General features: G+C 37.5%; 1 protein-coding gene across 8 annotated transcripts in view; it reads left to right on the forward strand.

Annotated features, from left to right (window-relative positions):
* Positions 1–25,649, forward strand: part of LOC134643295 (DNA (cytosine-5)-methyltransferase 3A-like) — a 101,624-nt gene that overhangs the window by 41,213 nt on the left and 34,762 nt on the right. For 5 of the 8 annotated variants that reach the window (XM_063495586.1, XM_063495590.1, XM_063495587.1 and 2 more), the window contains 3 exons: positions 4,904–5,027; positions 5,345–5,382; positions 5,488–5,604. The exons of the other annotated variants lie outside the window; for them this stretch is intronic. In XM_063495586.1, coding sequence (XP_063351656.1) covers positions 4,904–5,027; positions 5,345–5,382; positions 5,488–5,604 — 279 coding nt within the window. The remainder of the gene's footprint in view (positions 1–4,903; positions 5,028–5,344; positions 5,383–5,487; positions 5,605–25,649) is intronic. 8 annotated transcript variants of the gene reach the window in all.

The raw sequence follows: 25,649 nt of genomic DNA on the forward strand, positions 1-25,649 counted from the left end.
ATCCATACTAGAAGAATTATTTATATATATATATATATATATATATATATATATATATATATATATATATATATATATATATATATATATATATATATATATATATATATATATATATATATATATATATATATATATATATATATATATATATATATGTATATATATGTATATATATGTATATGTATGTATATATATATATATATGTATATGTATGTCGACCCACATTTACTGATTCCATTTCATTTTAATGCCTATTTTGCAGCTAATTCATTATGCATCAAACTTAAGGCTGGACAGAATTTTTTTTCTAGAGCATCATACTGGAAAAAAAAAAAAGTCATACAATCGATAACTGCACTCATCTCCACTTATAGGTTGCAATGAAAACACTGCTAACATGAAAAATGATAGACATACACTTAAAACACTGAGATTAGTCTTTAGTTATGTAAAGCAGTACAGGCTTGCCTTGGGATTCCTGAGCACTGATTTCTGGGAGGTTATTTTGTTTTGCTTTTTGCACACTCAGGGTCAGATGGAGAAGGTCGTGGGGTAGTTATAGCCCTCAGGTTGTATATTCTCAGTGTGTGTGACTCCCTTTCAATCTGGTTGCCAAGCTGTGTTGGTATTAAATGTGTATATTGACTGTATCTTATGATCTGGCAGCTAGGATAACACAAACTATGGATGCATGTATTGCAATTTTTCACAACAGGTGGGTGCGGGACTTAAAAACATAAAAATATTGGGGAAATCTGGGTGGTGTGCTTTGATGTGACTTGTGCATAGCTTTGACATTTCTCCTCTTATTTGCTCAATTTAAGCAAAAATACCTGCAGTACACATTTCCAGGGTTTTTACTGGCTCAGATTGGGCCTTTTGGTAGGGTTGGGGGATGCACATAAGCGCAACTGGTCTGCATATAACTAAGTTTAATTAGTCTGTGTTACTTAAGTTAACAGAAGTCTGTACATTTTTTTTCTTATTTCTGGCCATTTGATAAGCAAAATTGTACTTTCAAATCATAATGAAAAATCCCAGCGTTTCTTTGGTAGACTCTATAATTTTTATATACAGGAAAAACACAGATCTCTACAACAGGTATTTGCCTATTTTCACATCTTACACTTTAACAATACATGCAGCTACTTCGACTGTACATCTGTAAAACATAAACACAGCTGGCATGTATTAATTTGCTGTAGTGTGATTGCTTATTCTATTATTTTGGTGCACCATTGTTTTATTGTTTGATACATCCTGTTCTCTGTTCAGCCTACCCTTGGGTGTAATCAAACGTTTCATCCAACTAAAAGCTGCCCTTAGTTGGATTGCTGCAATGTATACACAGCCAGTTTAAAGTTTGTCAGCTGTAGAGTAAAGTCAGGTACTTTCCAGGCTGTCTGTCAGTCAAGATCAAGGCGACGATAGATTCTGAGAGAAGAGGAAGTGCAAAGAGAAGTTGTTTGAAAAGGTGAAAGTTCCACTGTGCTAAAAATAGCTTGCTTTTCGATGCATTTAGGCCTGCTTGCAGCGCATTTGTGGCCTTTTTCTTCACTATAAACTATCATATAAATATCAGCACATCTTTAAAGCTGCATTAAGCAATATACACCTTTTGCTTTTCAATCAGATCGTAGGATTGGTTCAGTGAAGCTTAACCAGTGCACCTGCTCTTGCAAAAGGAAGTGTATAACCAGCTGACTCAAGCCGGCTGTACACTTTCTGTGTAGCGCTAAATGACGGAGAGGCGAAGTAGCTGAAGAACGGCGAGCACTTATAGCAACCCAAAGACATCCAGATATTTTTCTCAAGAGTCTGTGGACCAAACCAGGGCTGAAATGAATTTACATTCAACATGTGGCCAAAAAGATGACTGCAAACCCAGATTCCTCTGTTTCTGCTGAATGTGTAAGTAGTCAGTTGTTTGCTTAAAAGTTAGGAGCTGGTTTAGTGTTTTCTTTATTGTTTAATGCAGCTTTAATTTCATATTTGGGTTAAAACGATAAATGTTAAAGGCCACGTGCTCACATCAAGGGCACGTCATGGTTCACAGGATAGACAATGGTGTGCTAACTTTTTTTTTTTTTTTTTTTTTTTTTTATCATTTTCAGCTTGTTTAATTCATACCACGTGTTTTGTTCACATCTTTTTAATTCATTTTAGCTAATGTATTATTATCAGTAGATATCCACAATTTTTAATATGCTTTTTACAGTAATACACAAATGTATTATTTAAAATAGCAAGTTTCACACTAAAGTCAACCACTTGGACCAAGTGGTTGACTTTAGTGGATTGGTTTGATTTATGTAGTGTGAGTTTGATGTGTTTGTTGTAATTTATTAAGTCTATAAAACACTATATTTATGAATAGTTCTCCCTTTAGCATTTGATTTAATTTTAATAAGTGTTGACGAAGTATTGTGAGTAATCTTTAAAGCATTTTTTTTTTTACTTTTATAACTCTAGTTTTGAATCTAACTCTGTAAACAAATATAAAGTGCTACCCTGTCACTATATGGAGTCTGGAGACTAGTGCTGGGCGATATGACGATATATATCGTGTGGACGATAGAAAAGTGTCTATCGTGCCATTTGTCTTCTATCGTTTATATCGTACTAACCCAAATTTTATAAATTATTACATAAAATATATAATTAACCCTTTACAACCGGTCGGAGCAGGCACACTCCGTTTTACCTAACTATTTTTAAACCACTGTAGAACTGGAACCACGTAAGGTAGTGCAATATTTATTTATTTTTTTGCATGTGAAACCGGAGGAGTTGTACTTACATCTTATGCCATTAGCTTGTCCAAGGTCACGGTTTCCTTCCGCATATAACTTTGCAAAAATTGCATAAGAAGCACTTGCAGCAACAAAAACATAATATTTCAAACTTGCAGCAACAAAAAGATAATATTCCAGAAACACGCTTTGCCGACATTCATAAGACTTCCTACGTTGGCATATACGTCAGCGCGAACTATCGCATGTCCGCCATTACCTGCCCGAAGCCGGAAGTGACGTCATTTTCGCGAAAGGGCCTTATAAGCCTATGTTGACTTTATGCTTTTCTGTATCGTTTCTGGGATGCTTAGAACTCAAATTACACTGTTGGAAATAGTTTATTTTGATGCATTATAATATTTATTTTCATTTTTCCTGTAGTATATAAAAATTAGTGTATCTCAAAAATAAAACTATGAAGACACTCAAAATAAATTTCTCGTGGTTGGAAACTTTTGTATTTACAGTTTTGAGGGATACACCTCTTAAATTTTTTTTTAACTAGAAATATATGTAAAAAACAAAACAAAAACGATTTTCAATTTTTTTGTAGTTTATTGCACTACAAGTTTTTGCAATTTATGTTGTTAAAATGGACTTAATGCATACATATTATTAAAATTTGGGCTATAACGGTTGTATTGATATATGGAAACTTGAAATACTCCCACAAGTGGCACTACAGCATGTAAAAACATAAAGATAAGCTCTGGCGGTCTTGGTTCTATGGTAGGTCTTAAAGGGTTAAATAGCCTGTGGCAAATATATTAGTGTTGTCTTCTCACTATACATGCTCTTAACTTTATGCAAGAAAAAATAAAGTATAAAAAAAATTATATTTTTCGCAAAGAAACTCCGTCTCGTGGTTTGCGAGCTGGTGCTGCTGTACGTGCACCCGGATTTGCGACATACTTTACGGTAACTCAAAACAAAGACTGCACCCTCGGCACTCGCTGTTTACAGACTGCGTACTTTCTAGATGACCACAGGTCAGGTCGTATATCGTGATATATATCGTTATCGTGATATAAAATAATTCATATCGTGATAAATATTTTTTCCATATCGCCCAGCACTACTGGAGACCCTGCTTGATCCCACATTAAGTATAAGAACCTGGTGGTCTATAAATGTAGATGACTCTTTGCTGTTATTTTACAAAAGGGCAACAGCATACATTTAAAGCAGAATAGTACATTTTAGCCATTATGTATGCTGTAAGGCCACCAGAAATGTAACTTTGGATTACAACCTTGTTTCTTTTTCACTGCAAGTGTTAAAAGTGTGTGCTGGAGTATTTTAATGTGTCCCAAGGCCCTTTTAGTCACCTTTTTGCGTTATCTGACTTTTACAGGCCGCCTCAGCTGCTCATTACAGCCTTTGCATGCTTGTTAGCGTAAGCTAGAGTTAGCGTAGCATTTGAGTTTGACATTCACCTCTGGCTCTGCACTTTTTAACCAACGATCTATAAAATCTTTTAGCAGCACACACACATGCACACACAAACACACACATATTAAAAAAACCCTGCTGTGTCCTGTGTTTAGCATCATTAAATCTGGTCAGCTAAAGGATTAGCCCCTGAACTAGAGGCAGAAGATTGTTTGAGTTCATAATTCACGAGTATTGCCATATTGATATTTTGCAGTGTAAATTCATTTGTTTGAAATTTTCATAACTTAAACCTTGAAAGTAATTTTAAATTTGTGCTTAATATTAGGCATGCATCTGTAAATATATATAAATTTAAACTCGTAGGAGCAGTTAGGATCATTTAGCACTGTTAATCACATCAGTACAGCCCCCCCATTGTCACCTCAAAGGTGTGTGTGTGTGTGTGTGTGTGTGTGTGTTTGTGTGTGTTTAAATGGTACCTGGGGGTGTTTATTACACTGATCCTGTGCAGACGCCCTCTGCAGACTAATATGTGTGTGCAGTTTTGAAGTAGCTCTTTGACTGTGTGTTTTTAGGCATTTGTTTTATGTGTGAGTATAGAGTTTGCACGTGTGTGTATGATTATTATGTCTGTGGAACCCTTTGATGGGTGTAGACGAGGGCGTTCAACAGTTTTCTCATACCTAGACTGTGCTCTGTGTGTTTCCCAGGAGATGGCAACCTCTGACCCCTGTGCAAACGCCCCCCCAACTCCGCCTGAGGAGCCGGCGCCTTCACCCTCCCCTCGTAAGAAGCGCGGGCGTCGGAAACAAGAGCCAGCGGAGAGGAATAAGGGTACAGCTTTAATGCTCTTTGCCCATATATGATTTTTACCTTAGATTTAACAGCATTCAGAAAGGTTCTGCTAATTTTCTTTCAGTATAAAAACTTTAAACAGTTTATTTACAACAACAACTGTTATCTTTTGTGTAATTCATTTATCTAAAACTTTACCTTTCAAAGAACTTCCATGTTGCAGCTTTTAAGGGAATGGTAATTGTACATAAGTACACTGGGGCAAAGTGATGAAAACCACGTCTTTACATCCTCATTAAATCTCTCGTTAAACCTGTACAAATGAGCCATTTCCTGTAACTTTTTTTTCCCTGCAGACGAGCCAGATGACAGAAACTGCGACTCCCCCAGAGAGGTGAGAAAACAAGTGTCTGCAGCAATTTTGCATGTTTTCTACATGGTTAAATCAATCACTCTCATGGTATACACAATATATAACAAGCTTTTTGTGTACATGCAGGGAGAGACTGGGAGGCTGCGGAGAAGGCCAGTCCCCAGAGTAACTTTTCAGGCTGGAGATCCATACTATATCAGCAGGAGACAGAGAGAAGAATGGCTCAGCCGCTGGAAGATGGAGGTGAGCAACGGAAAAGCTCATATTTACACTGATATACGTTTATTTAGGAGCCCAGTTAGAATAAATATGCTCCTTAAACCTGGGTAACTCGAGTTTTTGATGGAACTTCTTGTCTTATATACTGTAAAAGTTTTACAGGTGGACCAAGAAGATTTATAAACTTTTGAACTGGTTTTATAGATGTAGGATGCCCTTTTAAAGCAACCAAACTACAGTGGAAATTAGCTGTGGTTCGCTTTGTGCGATGCTGAGTAATCCAGAGAAAGAGGGAAATCCCCTTGAGATATTAAATCAACCTTCTTGACAGAACTGCGTGCTGAGTAATATTGCTCTGAGTGTTGTCACGATTTACAGTCTCACTTTATATGTTGGGGATATGAACTCCATGTGTTCTGTGTCTGTTAAACTTTTACAACCCCAATTCCCAAAAAGTTGGGATGCTGCGTAAAATTTAAATATAATGATTTTCAAATCTCATAAACATCTGGGAACTGAAGAGACCAGCTGCTAGACTATTTGGAAGGAATGTTGTCCCATACTTGTCTCATATTGGATTCTAGCTGCTCAACAGTCCTCTGGCTTCTTTATTGTATTTTTCATTTCATGATATGCCAGATGTCTTCAGCTGGTTAAAGGTCTGGACTACAGGCAGACAGTTCAGCACTCTTTGAGAAACAAAGCCATGCTGTTGTAATAGCTGCAGTATAGCATTGTCTTGCTGAAGTATGCAAAGCCTTTCTGAAAAAGACTTTGGATGGGAGCATTTGTTGCTCTAAAACCTGTATATGTTTTTCTGCACTAATGCTGCCTTTCTGGATGTTCTTCTCCCAGTTACATACACACTAACGCACTATCGTATCATATCATATCATATCATCACAGATGCAGAATTTTGAACTGATTGCTAAAAATAAGCTGGATGCTCCCTCTCCTTTTTAGTCTGGAGGTTCCAGTGTCCATAATTACCAATACGAATTTCAAATTTGACCACAGAACAGTTTCCCACTTCATCTCAGTATATTCTAGATGAGCTTTGGCTCAGAGAAGATGCCATTGTTTCTGAATCATGTTCACACATAGCATCTTCTTCATGTGATAGAGATGTAACATGAATTTCTGGATGGCACGGTTCCTGAGCTCATGCAGTGATTTCCATGATACAATCAAACCAGTTTTTAATGCAATGTGGCCTCAGGGCTCGGAAGATCAAAAGTTTCAGCTTTGTACATAGATCGCTCAAAGTTGCTGAATCTTTTGATGATATTATGTATTGATATTCAGTCTTTGCAATTTTCTATTGAGGAACATCTGTAAATGCAGTTTTTTGCAGACTGGTGAAACTCTCGTTACTTCTAAGAGACTCTAAGATGCTCTTTTTTATATACAATCATATTACTGATAATTAGCCTATTTAATTTAACATGTTCCTGTAGCTGTTTCTTTTTAGTACCTCTGACTTTTCATCCTTTTTTTTTTTTTTTTTGCTCTGTTTCAGCTTTTGAGATATGTTGCAGCCATCTAATTCAAAATGAGCTAATTTCTTTTCAAAAGATAGTAAAGTATTATAGTTTAAATATTTGGTATGTTTTCTATGTTCTACTATGAAAAAAATATGGGTTTATGAGAATTGCAGATCGAATGAATTCTGCCTTTATTTACATTTTGCACAGCGTTCCAATTGATTTTGGTATTGGGGTTTTATTTTACTCAAATAAAAATGAGAGAAGTCCAAAAATTTCCTATGACTGTTTTTTTTTTTTTTCATTACGGCAAGGATTCCTTTAGCTGACTTCACCCACATGGCACACTCTGACATCCTTTACCTTCTCTTACACATCTTTTGCTGTTACTGATGCTGCCTCCACCTGGCATCCACCTGTAGGCTCTTTCGCTACCATATGTTTCCCTGAGGGGGACGTTATTAATGCTTCCTTGAGGGGAGCATCAAGGTCAGAGGTTAGATTCAAAACATAAATGTTGTACATATTTTTAATTTACATAATCTATACCACATGTGTTATTTGGGTAAACTGAGATATAAAACAAGAATTGAGGGTAACTGCAGGTCTGAAAGGTCTTAAAAATGTCAATCTTCAAACACTACAAGTTTCTGGAAAGTCTTACATTTTCTGCAGCTCCCTGTTTTTTGGTGGAAACCTCATCGATCTGTTTGATTTCAGCCAAACCTTTCTTTGGACCTGAGGGCAAAAACTGCACCTAATACTCATAGACAGCCAGATGTTAGTGGTCTAGTCAGACATCCACTCACAAAGTCAGAAATATTGATTATATTATTGTGATAAAAGCAAATCCACATGTTTTGGGGTTTTTATTACAACCACCGTCATGTTTTGGGGCGTGTTTGGGGTTTCTTTGTGGCCTTTCATGATCAACACCATCTGACGGTTTACTTCATTATACAATCCTTGTGATTGGACAGCACACAACAGACACTCCAAAGACACAGACTGCAATTACCTGACTTCCATTATTTCAGTAAAAACAATGCTTTTATGCCATTTCCGTTATACTGGGGAGCCTGCTTGTTAGTACTGCCAAACCTATCACTTCTCAGACACCCAGTGTTACCATTAAAGCCCTGTGGTTCAGACACATCAGTGAATTAATTAATTCAGTGGGGTAAGAAATTATCTCCAGAATCAGAAGTCATGAGTCTGACTCTTCCTCGTGGCTGCTTATTTATTCACAAATGTCGTTTTCATCTCTCAAGCAAAAGTGTTTTGTTTCTGTCATTTTGTTCAAATTGGTAAAATGGTAAGATAAAACCTCCTGTGTCCAAATCAAGCCCCACAGGCCAAATCTGGCCTTCTGCAATTTTAATCCAGCCCATATATCTCTCTAGGTTCTTGATCAATTTCAGCCTTTCTAGTTGTAGTTGCAGTCTGCACAGCAGCATGCGCCCCATCCAAACTAAACAGAGAAGTACACACCTGCAAGTAAAACTAACAAAAGGCTCAGCCTGATAGGGATCAAATTGTTTTAGATCTTCTACTTCTCCTGACTAAATGTTTTAAAGCCTAATTCATGGACTGGTTAAGGGTTACATGTTGAACAAAAGGTTGTGTGCAGCATACAAGTTCAAATAGTAGCTAACTGTTCAATTAAATTGGCTACACTTGGCTTTAAAATGCACCTTGATCAGTCAGTTCAGTGCCATAAGTGTAAATGTTGCGATTCAATCACTGGTGGTCTGGGATACATTTGGTCTCACACATTTTACTGTGTAAAAGCAAAAGTTTTCCAATGTGTCCCCAGCAAAGACATAACAGGAAAATATTTTATCAATAAGGGACTTTATTTGCAAATTGCAAGTGTGTGTCATTCCAGTCTAAACAGTTGGAAAAGCCTTCTTGAAACATTTTAGGGTTTTTTGTGCCAACGCTTCCGGAACAAATCTGGTGCTTGATTGGCAACAGACGGCTGTGTGGGGCTTTCTGTCTTTCTAGAGGAGGTGAGGTAGACAGTAATGATTTCTGAACACCTTGGATGCACATGGTAGACACTGGTATCAATACCAGTGGCCCTCAGCTGTCCTCTCATGATCTGATTGGCCAAGGTGTGTGTGTGTGTGTGTGTGTGTGTGTGTGTGTGTGTGTGTGTGTGTGTACGGGTTCGTACTATCCTGGTGGGGACCAAAATCTGACTTTTACTATCCTGGTGGGGACTTTCTGCACCGTGGGGACCAAAATCCAGGTCCCCTTGGGGTTGAAAGCAATTTTCACACTCAAAATGCGGTTTTACTGTCAGGGTTACAATTAGGTTATGGTTAGGTTTAGGGTAAGGGTTAGGGTTAGGCATTCATTTTTAATGGTTAGGGTTAGGGTAAGGGGCTAGGGAAAGCATTATGTCAATGGGATGTCCCCACGAGGATAGCAAACCAGACGTGTGTGTGTGTGTGTGTGTGTGTGTGTGTGTGTGTGTGTGTGTGTGTGTGTGTGTATTTATATTGAAGTTTTGTGTTCTTTTAGGTTAGTTTAGTTTTGTTTGTGTTACTTTGTAGTCCTTTATTGTCTGTCATTTCACATAGAGGTTCTTGTCCAGCTACATTAACTGAGATTACACCTGCAACTGCTAGCAAGTATAAGAAATGGGTCTTTGTAAATTCACTTACCTCCAAATAATTGTTTAGTTTTTTTTTTTCAGCCAAAACCTTTCAGCCAGTTTGACACTTAAAATTGTATAAAAAATGTCTTTAAAATCATAATGTTACACAAACCCTGCACAGTATTTAAATAATACTGTAAGAATAACAATAATTAGCTTATTACATCCAACTGAGCTTTGATTGGAACAAGTGTTGTCTGAGAGCTCTTTACTGTGGTTTGCTCTTATTCTGCCCCGTTTGTCCAGTGTTAGCAATTTCTTATACTTGTTGGAACTTGTCTTAAGTGTGGGGTGGACATTTGTCTGTTTTGGGTCAAAACACTGACATCTGGAAAGATTTTTATTTTCTTGTCAGCATTCAATGTGTCATTATGTTATTTAACTTGACCTCTTTGGGCTTTCTGTTCGACCTTCATCACTTTACTGTGTTTGCAGTCACCCTGCTCTGCTCTGCAGAGTTTGTTTGTTTACACTGGAGGGGAGTGGACTTCCCCTCCACGACTTGGCTTGTGGAAGATGACCTGTTTCCTTTCAGTATTACAAGCTTTTTGCAGCAGCATTTACCCAACAGTTGACACAGTGAAAGTGAAAATGGCATCTTTTCCTTTCCCGTAGACTCACATGCACTGTTTGTCCACCAGAGGTATTTGGTTGACATTGGTCTGAAGTGTACCAGTGATGCAATTTAGATGTAATAAACATTTGTGTGAAACAGTGTCTTTTTTTTCTCCTGTGTAGCCTTGCAGCCCCATCACATTTTCTTTCAATGAACCCTGTAGGCTTAAAAAGTTGAAAGTGACTGGTGAGTCCATGGATATTTGTGATTTGTTGAAGTTTAAGCTTTCCATACAATCCACGTAGACATTATATTATATTATAAGAGAGAAGTGTTTTCTTTTAAGATCCTGAGTACTTGTAAACAGCTGTAATCTTGATGTCCCACCCATTTGTCCTTTACTTTTAAATATATGTCTCGAGTTTTCTTCTCTTTTTATAACATTATAACATCCTCTATAACTTTACCTGAAATCTTGGGACATTTAAAACAGGAGTTTATTTTAAAAATTCAGCGTGGTGTGTGTATGACTTTAAATATCTTAAAAATGTACCAAATAAATTTAGTATGTGGTGTCAAATATATTTTTATATCCAAGTCATCATTTCTATCTATAATTAGCACTGTATAGTCAACTGCCAAAGTAGGCTTGCTGTGACAGATGGTGCATCACCATCCAGATTTCCTGCTTATTATGGAAACAAAACAACGGTATTCAAAAACACTTTAGAAAACCTTTATTTTAGGAAGATGTTCTCAACAACATAACAATAAGTTGTTCTTAGATTGTTCTTATTCTTTAATGCGTCCTTGCACTTATTATTTAATCTGTTTAATCTGCAGCTCTCTTCTACTCGTTCGTCTTCCAGCTGCAGCTACAGCTGCTTGGAGCACAGAAACCTGCTGAAAACAGGTGCAGCTTGGTGCTCGCAAGGCAGACAGTAAGCAGGTGGACAAAGTGAGTCACTAGGAGGTGAATTTGGAGAAATATGTAGCAAAGAGAGAAACAAATGATCCCCTTTGGAACTTGTGATCAAAATAGAGCTTAAAGAGAGGGAATTTTAGACTTACCCACCAAGTATCTTCATAACTGAGACATAAGTGACCAGCTGGTAGTTTAACCTGCAGGTTTGACCCAGCATTTGTGAAATGCTTATATCTGAGAGTAGTTGACTGAGGTCATAGTTATAGTAGTAAGCACATAGTAATTCAAGGAAAATGCTTGGCTGGTTAACTGTGCTGTAACCACGAGCAAGGCATATAGTGTGTGAAGATGACCTTAAAGTGAAAAAAGAGACTGACTGAAAGAGACAGGAAGTGTGTATGTGTGTAGTCGTGAAAAGGAGAGAGAGAAAGTCATTAAGGCTTATTGACACACACACGGACATGAGAGAGCGCGTGAGAAAAAAGCAACAGTGTTTGGAAGGAAGAAAGCGAGAGTGAGCAGAAACCACACGTGGTTGCATTTCCCTCGTGTTTGAACTTGTTCTGCTGTGCAGTCAGTTTTTGATGGACACAAACTTTGAAGCCTGTGAGACGTGACAGGAGATCGCTTGAAAAGAGCAAAAAGAGCTTTAAATTACTTCATAAACTATAAATCAGTTCTGCACTGGTGAAAATGACGATTATGATTTCAAAAAAAACTTTCTGCTTAATTGGAGCATATGTAAACACATACAGAGTCTAGTTGGTCTAACTGATGCCAGCTTGTCTTCAATCTGCAAACTGTTGCATGTGCATGTGACAGATGGAGAGAGAGAAAGAGAGGTAGAGCATGCCTGGCTTCCTGTCAACACTATCCTCTCACTTACTGAGTCATTAGCAGCTCTCCAAAGCTATGTTTGTATTACATGAGTCTAGTGAGACTAATAGGAAAGCTCTTTAAACTTTAATTTATCCAAAGGTGGCCTATCATGCTATCAATATCTGCTGAACTGTTGTACAGGTCACTTCTAAAGAGGTGATTTTTAATTTTAATGAGACTTTTACATGGATAATTAGACGATAGCATAAAAATACTCATTTCCAGCACAGGCTCATTTTAAAGTCTCAACATTGGCATTTTGGCTATTGCTATAGTGTTTTTGTTTTGGAGCCAGAATACTTGGACCAGAGGGTCCAAATACTGTATGATTAACAAGATACATCGATAAACTGTATAAACACAATGCACAGGTACAAATAACTGTTAATTAATGCAGACTAATAAAAATAAAAGAGTAAATGCTAAAAGCAGAAACCTGGACAGTCTTTACGACACCAAAAAATTATTATTGACATAATTCTTTTTCATTAAAAAGTGACAGAAATGCTGAAAGACTCTTAACTAGTGGAGCTGAAGCTGACTGTCAATCAAAGCACACATGCCACTAACTGTAAGCCTTAGTAGTCTCCTAATCAGTGAATAATTAAAAATGAACTATTCACAGAGACAAAAACTTCTTTGTATCAGTCTGTAAACATGCTTCTTAGTGCTTTAAATGTATGCATTTTAACACTGGAGTCTATGGGGATTGACTTAAAAACAAAATGCCTAAAACTGATCATTTATAGCATCTGAAGCTGAGTTTTTAGCTCACATGGATTACTGGTGTATATATACTGACCTCATTATATTAACCTTTCATGTTCATGTCATGTTTTATGTGACCATCCACCATGGTAACAGTACGAATATATATGTTACAAAAAATATGCAAGTGTCTACATTAAAACAAAAAAGGCAAATGAAAGAAAGGAGGCAAAGTTAAAAGTAAATGGAAAGAAAAAAGCAGAGGGGAAAACAGAAATGAAAGAAGGGCAAAGGTCAGATCCCTTTTTTCATTTAAAGAAAATGGACAGAATTTGTCTTAAAAGAATACTTCAGGGAAAGTACCAAAGTGTTCTAAAATAGGTGATTAAGTCAAATATTAAATTGGCAATAGTGATAGACTGATATGTCAGCAGCAGTTTATTGTTGCACCTGCTGATGTGCAATTAGCACTTCATGCGCCACTGGCAGTTTAGTCCAGCGGTTCTCAACTGATGGGGCTCTTGAAAACATCACAAGATAAAATCTAAGAGGTTACGACATGATGGTAATGCTCCACACATTTCTCTAATTATTGAGTCAAGTAATTATTATCAGATAAGGAAATATGAGAAGCAATTATAAGCTACAGCTCACATGAATCTGCAACAATATTTAGTTCCAACTTTAGTGCACAATGTTTATAATGTAGCGTAGACTGGAAACGTGTGAGTCAAAGTGTAATGTAATAATGATAAACAGAATACAAAAATGCCTGAAAAGGTAAAACGGGAATGTTACAGAATGAAAAAATAAGTTGTCGAAGGAAAAAAGAGAGAACTGGCAAGAAAATGAATCCTGTAAAGAGTTTTAACTGAGATGTAAAGCAGAGAAAGATGGATATGGAGTGAAAGAAGGGAAAGAAAAGCAGTGAAAGTGTACGTGTGTGTGTGTGTATATTTGACAGAAGGAGAGAGGGGGTGAAATCAGTGCTGGAGACAGAGGTTAACCAGTTCCAGGTTCCTGTGTGCATGTGTGTGTGAATTTGCTCTGTCAGTCATTTGAACTGCAGCCAGCTGTTAACACCCTCATCAATATCCCATTTCGCTGTTGTCTGGAGGAAAGCCTTTAACTCTGCAGAGTCGCTTTCTTTTCTTGGACCAATAAAATTACAATGGCATCTTTTCATTTATTATGCATCCTGTTCCCATCTTTAACAATCTACACCTTCAGTCGCAGCCTTGTTTTAGCCTCCCACCTTTATTTGTGGTGTGCAGCACTTTCCTGAACAAGATATGATCAATGGTCACAAACAAGTCACACACTACAATCCACAGCATTTTTAAAACATCATTTGCTTCAGCTAGCAGTTACTTTACCTCCACCATCAAGTGTTATACAGCTTGTAGTGATTTTTTTGGCCTTACTGATTCATATGCCAATGCTAAATCAATACCTATTTAGTCTGTGACTTTATTATTTCCCAGTGCCCAACACGGACTCATCTAATTGCTCAATTTGTTTGAACAACAGAAACTTAACAGAAGCATAAAATCTAACATTGTGGCTGATGGCATTTCCTTCAATTTTGCTAGAAAAAGTAATAAAACAAAAAAAAATTAGTTTAAATTTCTTTTTCTATCAATATACCCCTCAATTGCTGCACCACATGTTTGCATTACAGCTTGCATTCAGCATATTTTAGACTCCCTATGTGTAAACGCTTTTTGAGTATATTCACAGCTGTGTAAATTGTGGGGCAAGTTCAGATTCCACAACTTACATGATAAACAGTACACATATACAGTAGTGTGGAGGATTGATGAAAACAACAAAAAGTGAATCAATTAGACACTTAATCCTCGTCCAAGATTTGCCTGTCACTTCTCACTTTATCGCTTAACCATTGGTAACTAACTCATGGACATTCCAGGCAATGGTTGCCTAAGTTACCCCTGAATTTACCACCCCTGTATGTCAGCTTAAAAGTAATCTTTGCTGTCACTGGCAGTCAGTTCACTGACTTTGTGTTGCTAACTATTATTTCACATATCATTGCTACCTTAAACTTGTAGTCTTTCTAATGGCCTGTAGGGGGAGACTCCTGTGGTTGCCAAAAAACGCAAATTGTCTAGGTCAGAGATGTTAAACTGATTTTACATCAAGGGCCACATACCGCACAGATCTGTTAAGTAATTTGGTGTAGTATAAATAACCATGGAGTCTTTATCAGTAGGAAAAGCTCTAGAACTTATTAAAACAAGGTTAAAAGTCCAAAAATATATGCCCTTCTTTACATTTTCCAAAGCCATCTAGCAGGTCAGATTGGAGTCTTTTCTGCACCGATTCTGGCCCCCAGGCCTTATGTTTGACATCCTGGGTCTAGGTTATGAGAAAACATATTCCTGAGTTTGTGGTTACAGTTAGTAGTTTTGATGGTTAGTCAATATAATGTGACATTAATGTTTTTTGTCCTGTCTTCCTCCCCGCACCCCCATCTGGTCATGCCAGATAACTGCCCCTTCCTAAGCCTGGTTCTATTTGAGGTTTCTTCCTGTTAAAGGGGAGTTTTTCCTTCCCACTGTCACCAAAGTGTCTGCTTATAGGGGTTCATCTGATTATTGCCATTTTCTCTGTTTTTTGCAGTTTTTTACCTTTAAATATAAAGTGCCTTGAGGAAACTGTAAATTATGGCTGTTGTCCATCTCCAGAAGGGGGATAAAAGATTGTGGGCTTTACAGTTGCATCCACACCTCTCTTGCCACTTTAGGTTTCAAAACACCAAGATGACAATTATGCAAATGTTTAGCTCAAGGCATCATTTTGTGACATCACCAACCATCACAGTGACATCGTGGTGGCTATGTCCATCTTTTGTGTACAGTCTTTGTCCTTAGCTCTATAGAGTAGTGTATGCAAACATATGAGGTCCCACCAATTCCCAGAATTCATTTTATAGAAGTTTTGTTAGCTTTGCTTTATTTTCCTTCGTCTAACTCCCTCTGTGTCAATGTATGGCTGCATTAATGTGTACATTTGTGTGTGCATGTGCGAGGTGCTGACCCTAACACATCCCACAGCCTTGTCAGCTCTGGGGCTTACCTAACCTTTGACCTTAGCCTGCGTACACACGCATGCACACACGCACGCGCGCGCACACACACACACACACTAAGCTGTGTGTGTGTGTGTGTGTGTGTGTGTGTGTGTGTGTGTGTGTGTCATTATCTCACTTATAGCCCTGGGGCTGCCAGACATAACTCCACACCACCAATCTGTGTGTGTGTGTTGTTCACCTAAACATCTGTTAGGTGAAGGAGCCAGTAAATCACACACTTCACTGGCAGCCAATCAGAGGGAGATGGTAAAGAAGGCTTGAGGGTGAGTGTAGCCCAGGAGACACACAGAAGAGAAAGAGGAGGAGGTAGAGGAGGTTAGAGAGAAGGAGAGACAGACGAAGAAAATGACAGAGAGGAAGAGAGCCAGGGAGGAAGGGTTGCAGTTGCAGAGCTACCATAGCCGGCCTGTAAGTGATTTAATTTTTTTCTCTTTCTTGTGTGCACGTGTTGCAAGTGTGTGAAGATATGTGAGCCTAAGTTCAAGTTTTTCTTTCTTTTAAAACAAAATGTGAGAAAAACTATTGCCAAGTTATTTCAGCACGACTTTGCTTGGCAGGCTAAAGTAAAATGATGTTTAACCTAGCTTTTTTTTAATGCTTTCTGCTGGCTTTAGACCAAGTGGAGGGAGTAGAACATCTCACAGAGGGTTTGAACTGACTTAGTGGGGGTCATTTTTGTTTACTTGTTGGTTTTGGAGGGAAAGAGCTTTAGAGCTTCTCACTCTCTTCTACTGAATTAACCCTTCAGTTCCCACTTCTTGTTTGGTCTGCTTAAAGCAACATGCACATATTATTTTAAGACTTATCATTGAGTCATACATATACTACTTTCATTTGGCTTGTGATAAAACAGCCTTTCCTTTCCACGGAAGAGGAAAAACAAAAATACTGTGCTTTTTCTCTCTTGAGACCTTTCCAATTTCCTCTTGTGCCCCCAATGTAAGTATCTAAAGTTTGGAAGGCATTAATGCAAAGAGAACTAAGGTACACAAGTTAAATTCAAACAATTATTTTTCTTTTTTAGAAAAATCTTCTTTGACAATCTTGCCTCTGCTTGACAACCTCCTATGCCAACCTTTCTTGGTTATTGTTTGGACATCAACTGTCATCGCAGAAAACTTCATTTCTGCTTCAGAGATTTTGAAAACGACCACAAAGCTTGGACTCCTTTTCATAATGCTAGCTCTTTGTAGAGGTCTTGTACAACTGTAGTTCCCTGAGGGTGGAACAGTGTGTGATACTTTGGAAACAAACACTAAAGTATGACGCTGTAAAGTTTGGTGTATTTAGGTTTTGTCCAAAAAACAGCCAGATACTAATTTTGTTTTCTGTTTATTTGTGTCCTTGTATTTTGAAAAGTTTGAAAAGTTTAATCCAGTACTCTATTGGGAACACCACCAAATCGTCATATATTGTATGATATAATTTACATCATTTAGGTTGGCGTTTGATCATATTCACTCAAGGACATTAAGAAGACTTTGCTCTATGAATGTTTATAAGAAGAAAGAACAGGATTTAGGTGTTACACTCAAATTCTTATGTTTTTGAACAATAATAAAATTTTGCCTCAATTATTTCATTAACTGTTTAGAAATTATATACTCCCCCATTTTCACAGGCTCAAATTGACAGAAAAGCAGTTTCATAGTCAGGTGAGGTCTGCCAGGTAACAGTATCTCATCAATGGAGAGGATTGTATGGCTGTAAGCCTTTCCTGCTTTTCTTGTTGCTGGAACGACACGCAAATTAGGTTGAAATATGAAGCTCTTCATTCACGGCACACTAAAGGCTACCCAATCCAGAGGGGGGGTTTTTTGGTGGAAGATTAACATTCCCAGTCACAAGGTCATTTGTCCATTAGTTCACATATTACCAAATATGTAAACAAATGGAAAATGTCAGCAAGTTACCAGGATTACCATCAGGCTTGGGTGTATTTTTAAACAGTAACCTTTTGTTGCTCGGTCATTTTCCAGTGGCCAAATGTCTACTTAATATTGGAAAAATATACCAGATCACCAAATTATTATGCTACAGTCAGTCCGAACACTTTGTTATTGTCCTTAAACAGCAATCAGACACATGTTGTTTAGTCCATTTCATTAGGATTTCTCAGGAGAGCTTCCTGGAAACACTGATTGCCTTTCTTTAACATGTCCCTCGGCCGCGATCAATGCTAATGAAAGAGCAGTGCTGCCTATTGACAACGTGGGAGGAGGGGTCTTAACTGCTCTTTTAATTGCACTGTGTGTGTATGCAGTGTTGAGCAATGCAGGGTTCGTCTGCAGGTCAGGGTCAGTCACGCTCTTAAAGTGGGTGTGGTTTAAGTAACGGCTCATTGGTTAGGTCACAGGGTGAGAGGTCAGAGGTTGAGGGGGTGGCACTGAGAGTGAAAACGTTGACCAGGCCAAGGGGTTTGTAAAAGTTCAAAGTCGTAACTTACGATATTAAAACCACTGTCCTTGTGTCTTTCTGCCATCTCCTGCTGTTATTTGTCCTTCACATGACAATACACACATATCAATTTCACGTGAAGATGTCTAGCAGACAGATATATACAAATATATCGATATATTTATAGCGTTTCAAACCAGAGGTATTACAGAATTTTCTTTAGTTTCAAGTAGATTCAATCATTTCAGGTTAGTTTCCTCCTTTAACAATGTTCAGTTTTAGTTGTTTTGTTACATTGGGGTGTTTGTCAGGCATAAGAAGTGCTGAACAGGTGTTAGAGTACAAACCCCATGTGAAAGCCAATGATTTCAAAATGGGCTTTCAAAGCCTCTTCATCTGTGTGGTAAAAACTTTGTGCAAATATGAAACTAAAAAGATTTACAAAGTATATTTGTCTTGCGTTACAGTACCAGTTAAAAGTCTGGACACACTCACTCATTTTGACTGGTATTGTAGTTAGTGTTCCAGTCTCAGTTTGGTTTTTTCTTTACTTAATTTCAGTTAATAAAAATGAACTGGCTTCACACGCAATAAACAGTAAAAACAGAAATAAAGAAAAACAATAACGGGAAAATTCACTGTATTATATTCACTGTAATATTAAAAACAGGCTTACAAACAAACATAATAAAAAAAATACAGGCAATTAGAGATAAATAAAACTTGGGAATATTAGAAGAAAACGAAGCAGAAAACGTTTATCTGCCTTTTTAAATATCTTGATATCAGCTTTGTGTGAACCTGTTAATATAGTTTTGTATTTTTATTAGTTTTCCTCTTTTTATTTTTGGTTTCCTCTCAGTTTATTTTACAGTGTGGGTTTGGTTGTTTCAGTGTAGTGTGTATTAGTTTATGTGTTTGTTTTAGTCTTTCTAATTATCATAATGCAGTGGTTATTTGTTAGGAGCAAAATGTAAGCTTATGTGAGACATTGCAATACAAGCTCAAAGCTGACGCACAGCACCAAACCCTCATCAAGCTAGTTCAAGACATTCCCTCTACATTTTTATCTTTTTAGTTACTTTTGTAAAGTGAACAATATCGTTCCAGGTTTTTTTTCTCTCGCCAAAGTGTGGTTTTTATTTTTGTTTCATTTAACTAATCTTTTTCCACAACTAGTTTGCCGTTTACATACAAAAAAGGCAGTAACAACAAATGTCTTATTAAATGTTTCCATTTAACAAGGCATTTTGTAAAAACATGTTCACAGCGTAGCAAACATGGCGAGTCATATGTTACAGTTCTTCTGCACTCTTTCAAGCAGATGTATTTTCAAAGCCCCCCGTGTACCCTTCCTGCTCACTTTTCTTTGTTTTAAAACAACCTTTAACTTGTTATCATGATACCTTCTGGTTGAATCTGAGAAGTTCCTCTTTGACAGAAGGGTTCACAGGAGTTGTTAATGTAAAAAAAAAAAAAAGTACACAGATTTGTGACCAAACATGCGGGTGAACCCAGAAAATCTTCTGCAGCCTACCATAGCGTAGAGGCTTGAATGAGCCCCAGCAAAGTGGAAGTCTTCCAGCTTAAATGCTGCCAACTGGCCTAATTACTGTGTGTTTTATAGGTTAGAAGGTCATTTCAAACCTCACAGTCATCACACTTTTACTGATTGCAGCATAAATTACTTGATGTTATATGTAGTAAAACAATATGTGAGAACTTAAACTTGCCCTCAGTCGTAATGTTGAGTCAGATTATTAAAAGAGTGTTTGCTGCCGTTGAGTGAGCTGGCAGCTGTGTGGGCAGAAAACAAAAGACCAGTCCTTATGTGGCACCTGATTGTAATTGCTCCAGGTGATGTGAAGTATTTAAAGGCTGATGGGAAGCTCCATAGACAGAGTCTGTTGTTTCATGCATTTTCAAAGATTTCACTGCATACGTTTCATTTAACTGGCCTTACTCCATTTAAACTGGTTCACAAAGCAGGTTCCTCTCCTGCATAATATAGAAAAAATACAGTCATACTACAATGCATAAAAACAGTCTGTATAACAGCAAAAGAAATGCAGCAATGCAGTAAAAACAACATAAATGAAAAGAATTGGACTGCATATAATTTGAGTCCGTAGGTGGAACGTGTCCTTCAAAACATGTTTATATCCAACGAAGTCTCAAAGGAGTTCCTGAAATAATCATAACCTCCGTTCTATTGATCCGTGTCTCTAGACACACATTTTAAATTTTTCCTGCTCCCAATTTGTGTCCATTTACATAATGTTTTACATTTTTAAAGGGGGAAAATTTTCTTACCAGGCTGGCAGCAGCACTTTCTCCAACACCAGATACAGAAATTCTTACCTCATAACACAATATCTGCATTTATTTATTATATTTGTACTCCTAATATTAATATTTCTATTCATTACTCCTCCTTCATTTAAGTTTCTTCTTTTAGATTTTTACACAAAATAAGGGATCTGTGCAAGAAAGCAGATAACAGGCATGTTAACCGGCAGCATTGTGTAGTACTTGTTGACAGAGTAAACTAACATATAAACTAAAGTGGTGTGTGGCCACACTAAGCACAACAGTTTGTTGGCTTGCAGGAAGTAAGGCCTACTGGTTATCGTTGATTATTGTTAAAGATGATTTGGTTTACATATTTTAGAAACAGATGATGGTTTGAGTTAAAATACAACAGTCGCCATTTGTTTTAAAGCTCTGTTTTCTTCGTTGCCATCATGATTTGAAGAGACAAAGCATGTGTTCTTTGAAATACATTTACTTCAAAGTCTTTCTAACTGACACTAAAGAATGTGATAAATTGTGTCATATACATGTGTTTAAACTGTGAAAAATGCTGTTGCTCTAATGATCTTAATTCAGTTTTTAGTGCATGCACTATCCTGCAAGTGTATTCTATCCTGTAAAGCCCACAAACAGCTGTGCTTACTCATAATTCATTGCTTAGTTAACATCTGTCTATGTATGTTTCTTTATTTGTAGCAGTCCTAGCTGTAAGACGAAGTAAAATATAAACATATATAAAAAATATAAATATGGTAATATAGTAAAAAATAAATATCTAAGTATACAAGTATATGTGCAGTATATTGGAATATATTTCAATGTATTGTATATTGTAAAGCTTAGTGTTGGCCATATGGAGTACACCGAATAACGGTCCAAATAGTAGTTTGTGCTGAAATAACTGCATGTAAAACTAATGTAGTAATGTGTCCTATCTTTTGCCTACATAGCAGTAAGTGCTGAAGAGAGAGGAGAAATGATTTTGAATGTGAAAGTAAAATTTAATGGCTTGCCTAGTTGTGTAATTCTGAAAAGTCAGGGTAGAAGAATGTAAGAGTGCAATACAGTGGTGGGTTAGAGAGGGAAAGTTGCCATGAATCATGTAAGCTCTATTGTGTAGTCTTGCTATTGGTTCAGTGGTTTCTTTTGTGGTGAGTGACCAAACTGGCAGGAGGTAGGATATTGTTGTGAGAATATTTGCATGTAAATATGTCTCTGAAGGAGCTGGGATGAGATACTGTGTTGTGACTAAAGGGATATTTGAAGGTTTTCTGCATTTGATTTGCAGAACAAATAGGTAATATGGTCCTGTGGGTATCGGTGATGATAGTGATTAATTGTGCTACAAATTCCCTGTAAAGCTACCAGTAATATTATCAGATTATTAATAATTTTTTGCCTTCACTGCATCCACAGTTTGAATAAAAGTGACAAATCCCTTTGTGTTTTTTCATGTAGTGCTCATTGCATGAAACTGACCCTGCAGGTTATTTCAGCCCAGAGCCCTGCGCTCACAGAAACCCAAGCAGGTGATGAATGCATATCTGCCTGTCACCAGTGAGTCATCCTCATCCCTGAAAAAAACTTCCTGGTGGAGTGTTCAATCAGCTAAGGTTGCCAGGCAACAAACACAGTTTCATCCAGTAAGCAGGACTGGCTTTGGCCGAGTTCACTCAGCAGCACGAGCCAGCTCCAAGTCCTCTAATGAGATGATCCGGTCCAGATGCTACACGTAATGATTGAGTTTCTTTCACAGCAACAGCAAAAAGTTTAGATGAGCCCAGGTTGAGATCAAATTACAATTTAGAATTTAGAGACGAAACAGGATGAACATTTTATATCACAGTTACAGTGCGCATGGCTGTCATAATCGTAAGGTGGTAATATTAAGAGGTTAGCACCTCATAGTCAAAACTGCTGCTGTAAACAACACAGAAAACCTCCATTGAGATTCTGATGCGCATGATGTAGAAGCTAGAGATTGCATTGGATTGTAATGTTTTGCTGTGCTGTGTCGTTAGTGATGATGAAATGTTTGTGATGATTTCTCTGAATATTTATTCTTAGCTTTAAGGTATAAATTCCATGAGAATGAAGTGCAGCAAAACCCAGAGTTTCAGGACCTCTCTCCCTGAACTTTGGGTGGATGTCTTCTGTACAATCGTCAAACTCTGGACTATTACTGCTTCACACTGGGCATCTCCATGGTGAGGTTCACCAGGTGTCCTTCTGGTTCTGCAGAGCATCTCCACCCTCACTATAAGAGTTGCCTCTCTTAGAGGCAGCACTGAGCTTCATTTTCTGCCCCTGTCATGTGTGATTAGAATGAAGGATCGTTGGGATCCAGTGTTGGTTGTTCTTTCTCTTGGAGTCTAGGATGGTGTGAACAGTTCAGATTTTCAGTGTCTTAGCTTTGTTTCTAAAAAAGTGTGAAATTGATACATGATCAGTCCTACCCCCTTACAGTCTTTTCTTATTTGTGTTTTAAGATAAACTTAATTTATACCAAACCTATAAACACAACATATAACAACAAAGCATAAAATAAGTAGGATAGCTCAATTAAAATGGTACAGTGTGGTAAAAACTACAGAACAGAAGGAGCTCAGTTAATCAGAAAATAGAAAAAAGTGAAATAAAGTAAATGAGCTCAGTGACTGGAAAGCAAAATATAACAATATGGAGCTTACAATGATGTCCTGAGAATTTTAACTATAACATAATCATGACACTTCGGTTTAACATTTAACTAAAGTAACTTAACCTTGTAATTCTTTAGCAGCCTGCAAAAATATTGTCACATAATAAAACAGAAATTAAAGCAATATTGTCCACCTGGGATGTCGAGCTTTTTAGCCAGTTGCTTAAAGCCCTCCTTTACCACCACATAACCGCATGAGTAATAACCATCCAGCATTTGCTCTTCCTGTCACATAGAGTGCAACTAACAAATACTCCAGCGATGTTTGATTGAGTCATTTATTTACTTTTGTGTTACACATCACCAGCTGTTAGTATCTCTTCTTTTGTAGACTTGGTGAAACAAGTTTGTTGTTTCCACCTTTAATGGTAACAGTTTTTAAGCATGTTTTTCAAATAATTTTGCTTAGAGGATAGAGGTGGTTGTCCTTTTTTAGGTACTCAGTGGTCATCAGCACGCTGCTCCTGCTCTTAGACATGTTTGGGCTTGTGTCGTTGTTGCTAGGCAACTTAAAAGCATAGCATTATTGTATAATTTATATCTCGACATGGCACTGTTTTATCATGTAAAAAATTATACCCTTGTTATCACAGACAATTGTTACAATATGACACCGCCCTATTCTACACCATATTTAAATCACAGCTATCCACACACAGTCCTCACACATTTCTTCTTATCGCTCAGATTAACTGAAAAGTCCTGAAGACAAGTACGGTCAGAGTGTGTGTATTCACGTGAGTGTGGCAACGTCTCTATGAAGCACATCAAACTACAGTCCCAGTGTTCCCTCTGGACCTTAATCAGCCCACCAATCTTATTGTCTAAATATTTCATGTTCAGTTCACTTATACCTCAGATATTTTTATATATAAACCTACGTTCTTCACGCAAAGCAATAACTTCAAAAGAAGTAGATTTTATCTCAGCAGCTTAATCTTCAGCTGTGGGTTTAACAACCTCTCATTTGAGGTTTAAAAACATGTCAGCAGGTCATGGCATGAAGTGAAGAACTAATTATTAACACATTATCTGTGGCGCTTGTCAGTTATGTCGGTTGTTTTCATGAACAGTCTGATAGAGCGTGGCTGTGAATTATAGCATATTGTTATCTTCTTTACTTCCGTGAATGATGGTCCAGTGTATCCTCTGCCAAATGAGGTTATAAATGATAACCTGAAGCAGCTTTCTTTAAGTATTTAGAGCTCTTATTATGCCTGACAAGCAGATACTTCAGGGTCTCTTCAATGACTTGGGAATCTTTCTAAGCTAAGATATTAGACTGGAGCCCAGCTTTGTTTTTCCTGCCCTCTAGACTTGCTGCTTTTTCTTTTTAACACTTTGGTTCCTCTGTACAGCACTTTGTGGCCTACTTCACTACTTTAAAACCAGCTCGTTTAGCCACTTATTCACAATCACCTTCTGTGGGACACATAAAAGGGCCAAAATTCAAGATTGGTATATTTGCATATTTAATGTTGTAGAACAAAACAAAATTTCTACAGCTGGTGTTAACAGCTGACCTTTTTTTCAAGCATCAAGCCTAAAAACTTTTGAATTCCAAACCCGTAATTGGACTAATTCCTGCTGTATCTGCATAACATTTTAATGTCTGACCCTGAAGCTCATTGTTATTGTGGCCAAATATTGTGGTGAATTACATTGTTAGGGTAAAATGACAAGAATGCCTAAACAAAGATGGAAGGAATGTAAATAAGTGCGACATGTGTGTATGTTAAAAATGTCAAACTACGGTTCATCCAGCATGCACACATACAGACTGTGCAGAAGGTATAGGAACTTGTTTTATGGTCACAAAATACCAGCAGGGAGGCATCTGATCGGCTCCAGATTCGTTCTGCAGCCTGACAACGACACCAAACTCACAGCCAGAGTCATAAAGATCTATCTTCAGCCACACGAGGAACAACTCATCCTGCAACAGATGGTGTGGCCCCCACAGTCCAGCCACTCTGGTCTGGGATTACATCAGTGGATCTCAAACTGTGGGGCAGAAAACCAGGTGAAAATTATGACAAGAAACTAGATCTAATATTTTTGTTAGAGAAAATAATCAAACAAGAAGTAATTGATGAAAATTATGCAAACTTGGCTTCTGAAGTGTGGCCTGCCTAAAGACATTAAGAGAACAAATCCATGAAACAACATCTGCCCATCAGAAAGTTCCCATTATGAGCAAAATCCTTGGAGTAAAGATTTGGAATCTGAAATCTAAGCAGAGGACTGTCAGCTTGTCCAGACTAACACAGTAATAACTGGTTAATGTGAACATATGTAATCCCTGCACCATTACATAAAATAAATA

This window comes from Pelmatolapia mariae, linkage group LG15, assembly GCF_036321145.2.
Source record: "Pelmatolapia mariae isolate MD_Pm_ZW linkage group LG15, Pm_UMD_F_2, whole genome shotgun sequence".
In the NCBI taxonomy this organism is placed as follows: Eukaryota; Metazoa; Chordata; class Actinopteri; order Cichliformes; family Cichlidae; genus Pelmatolapia; species Pelmatolapia mariae.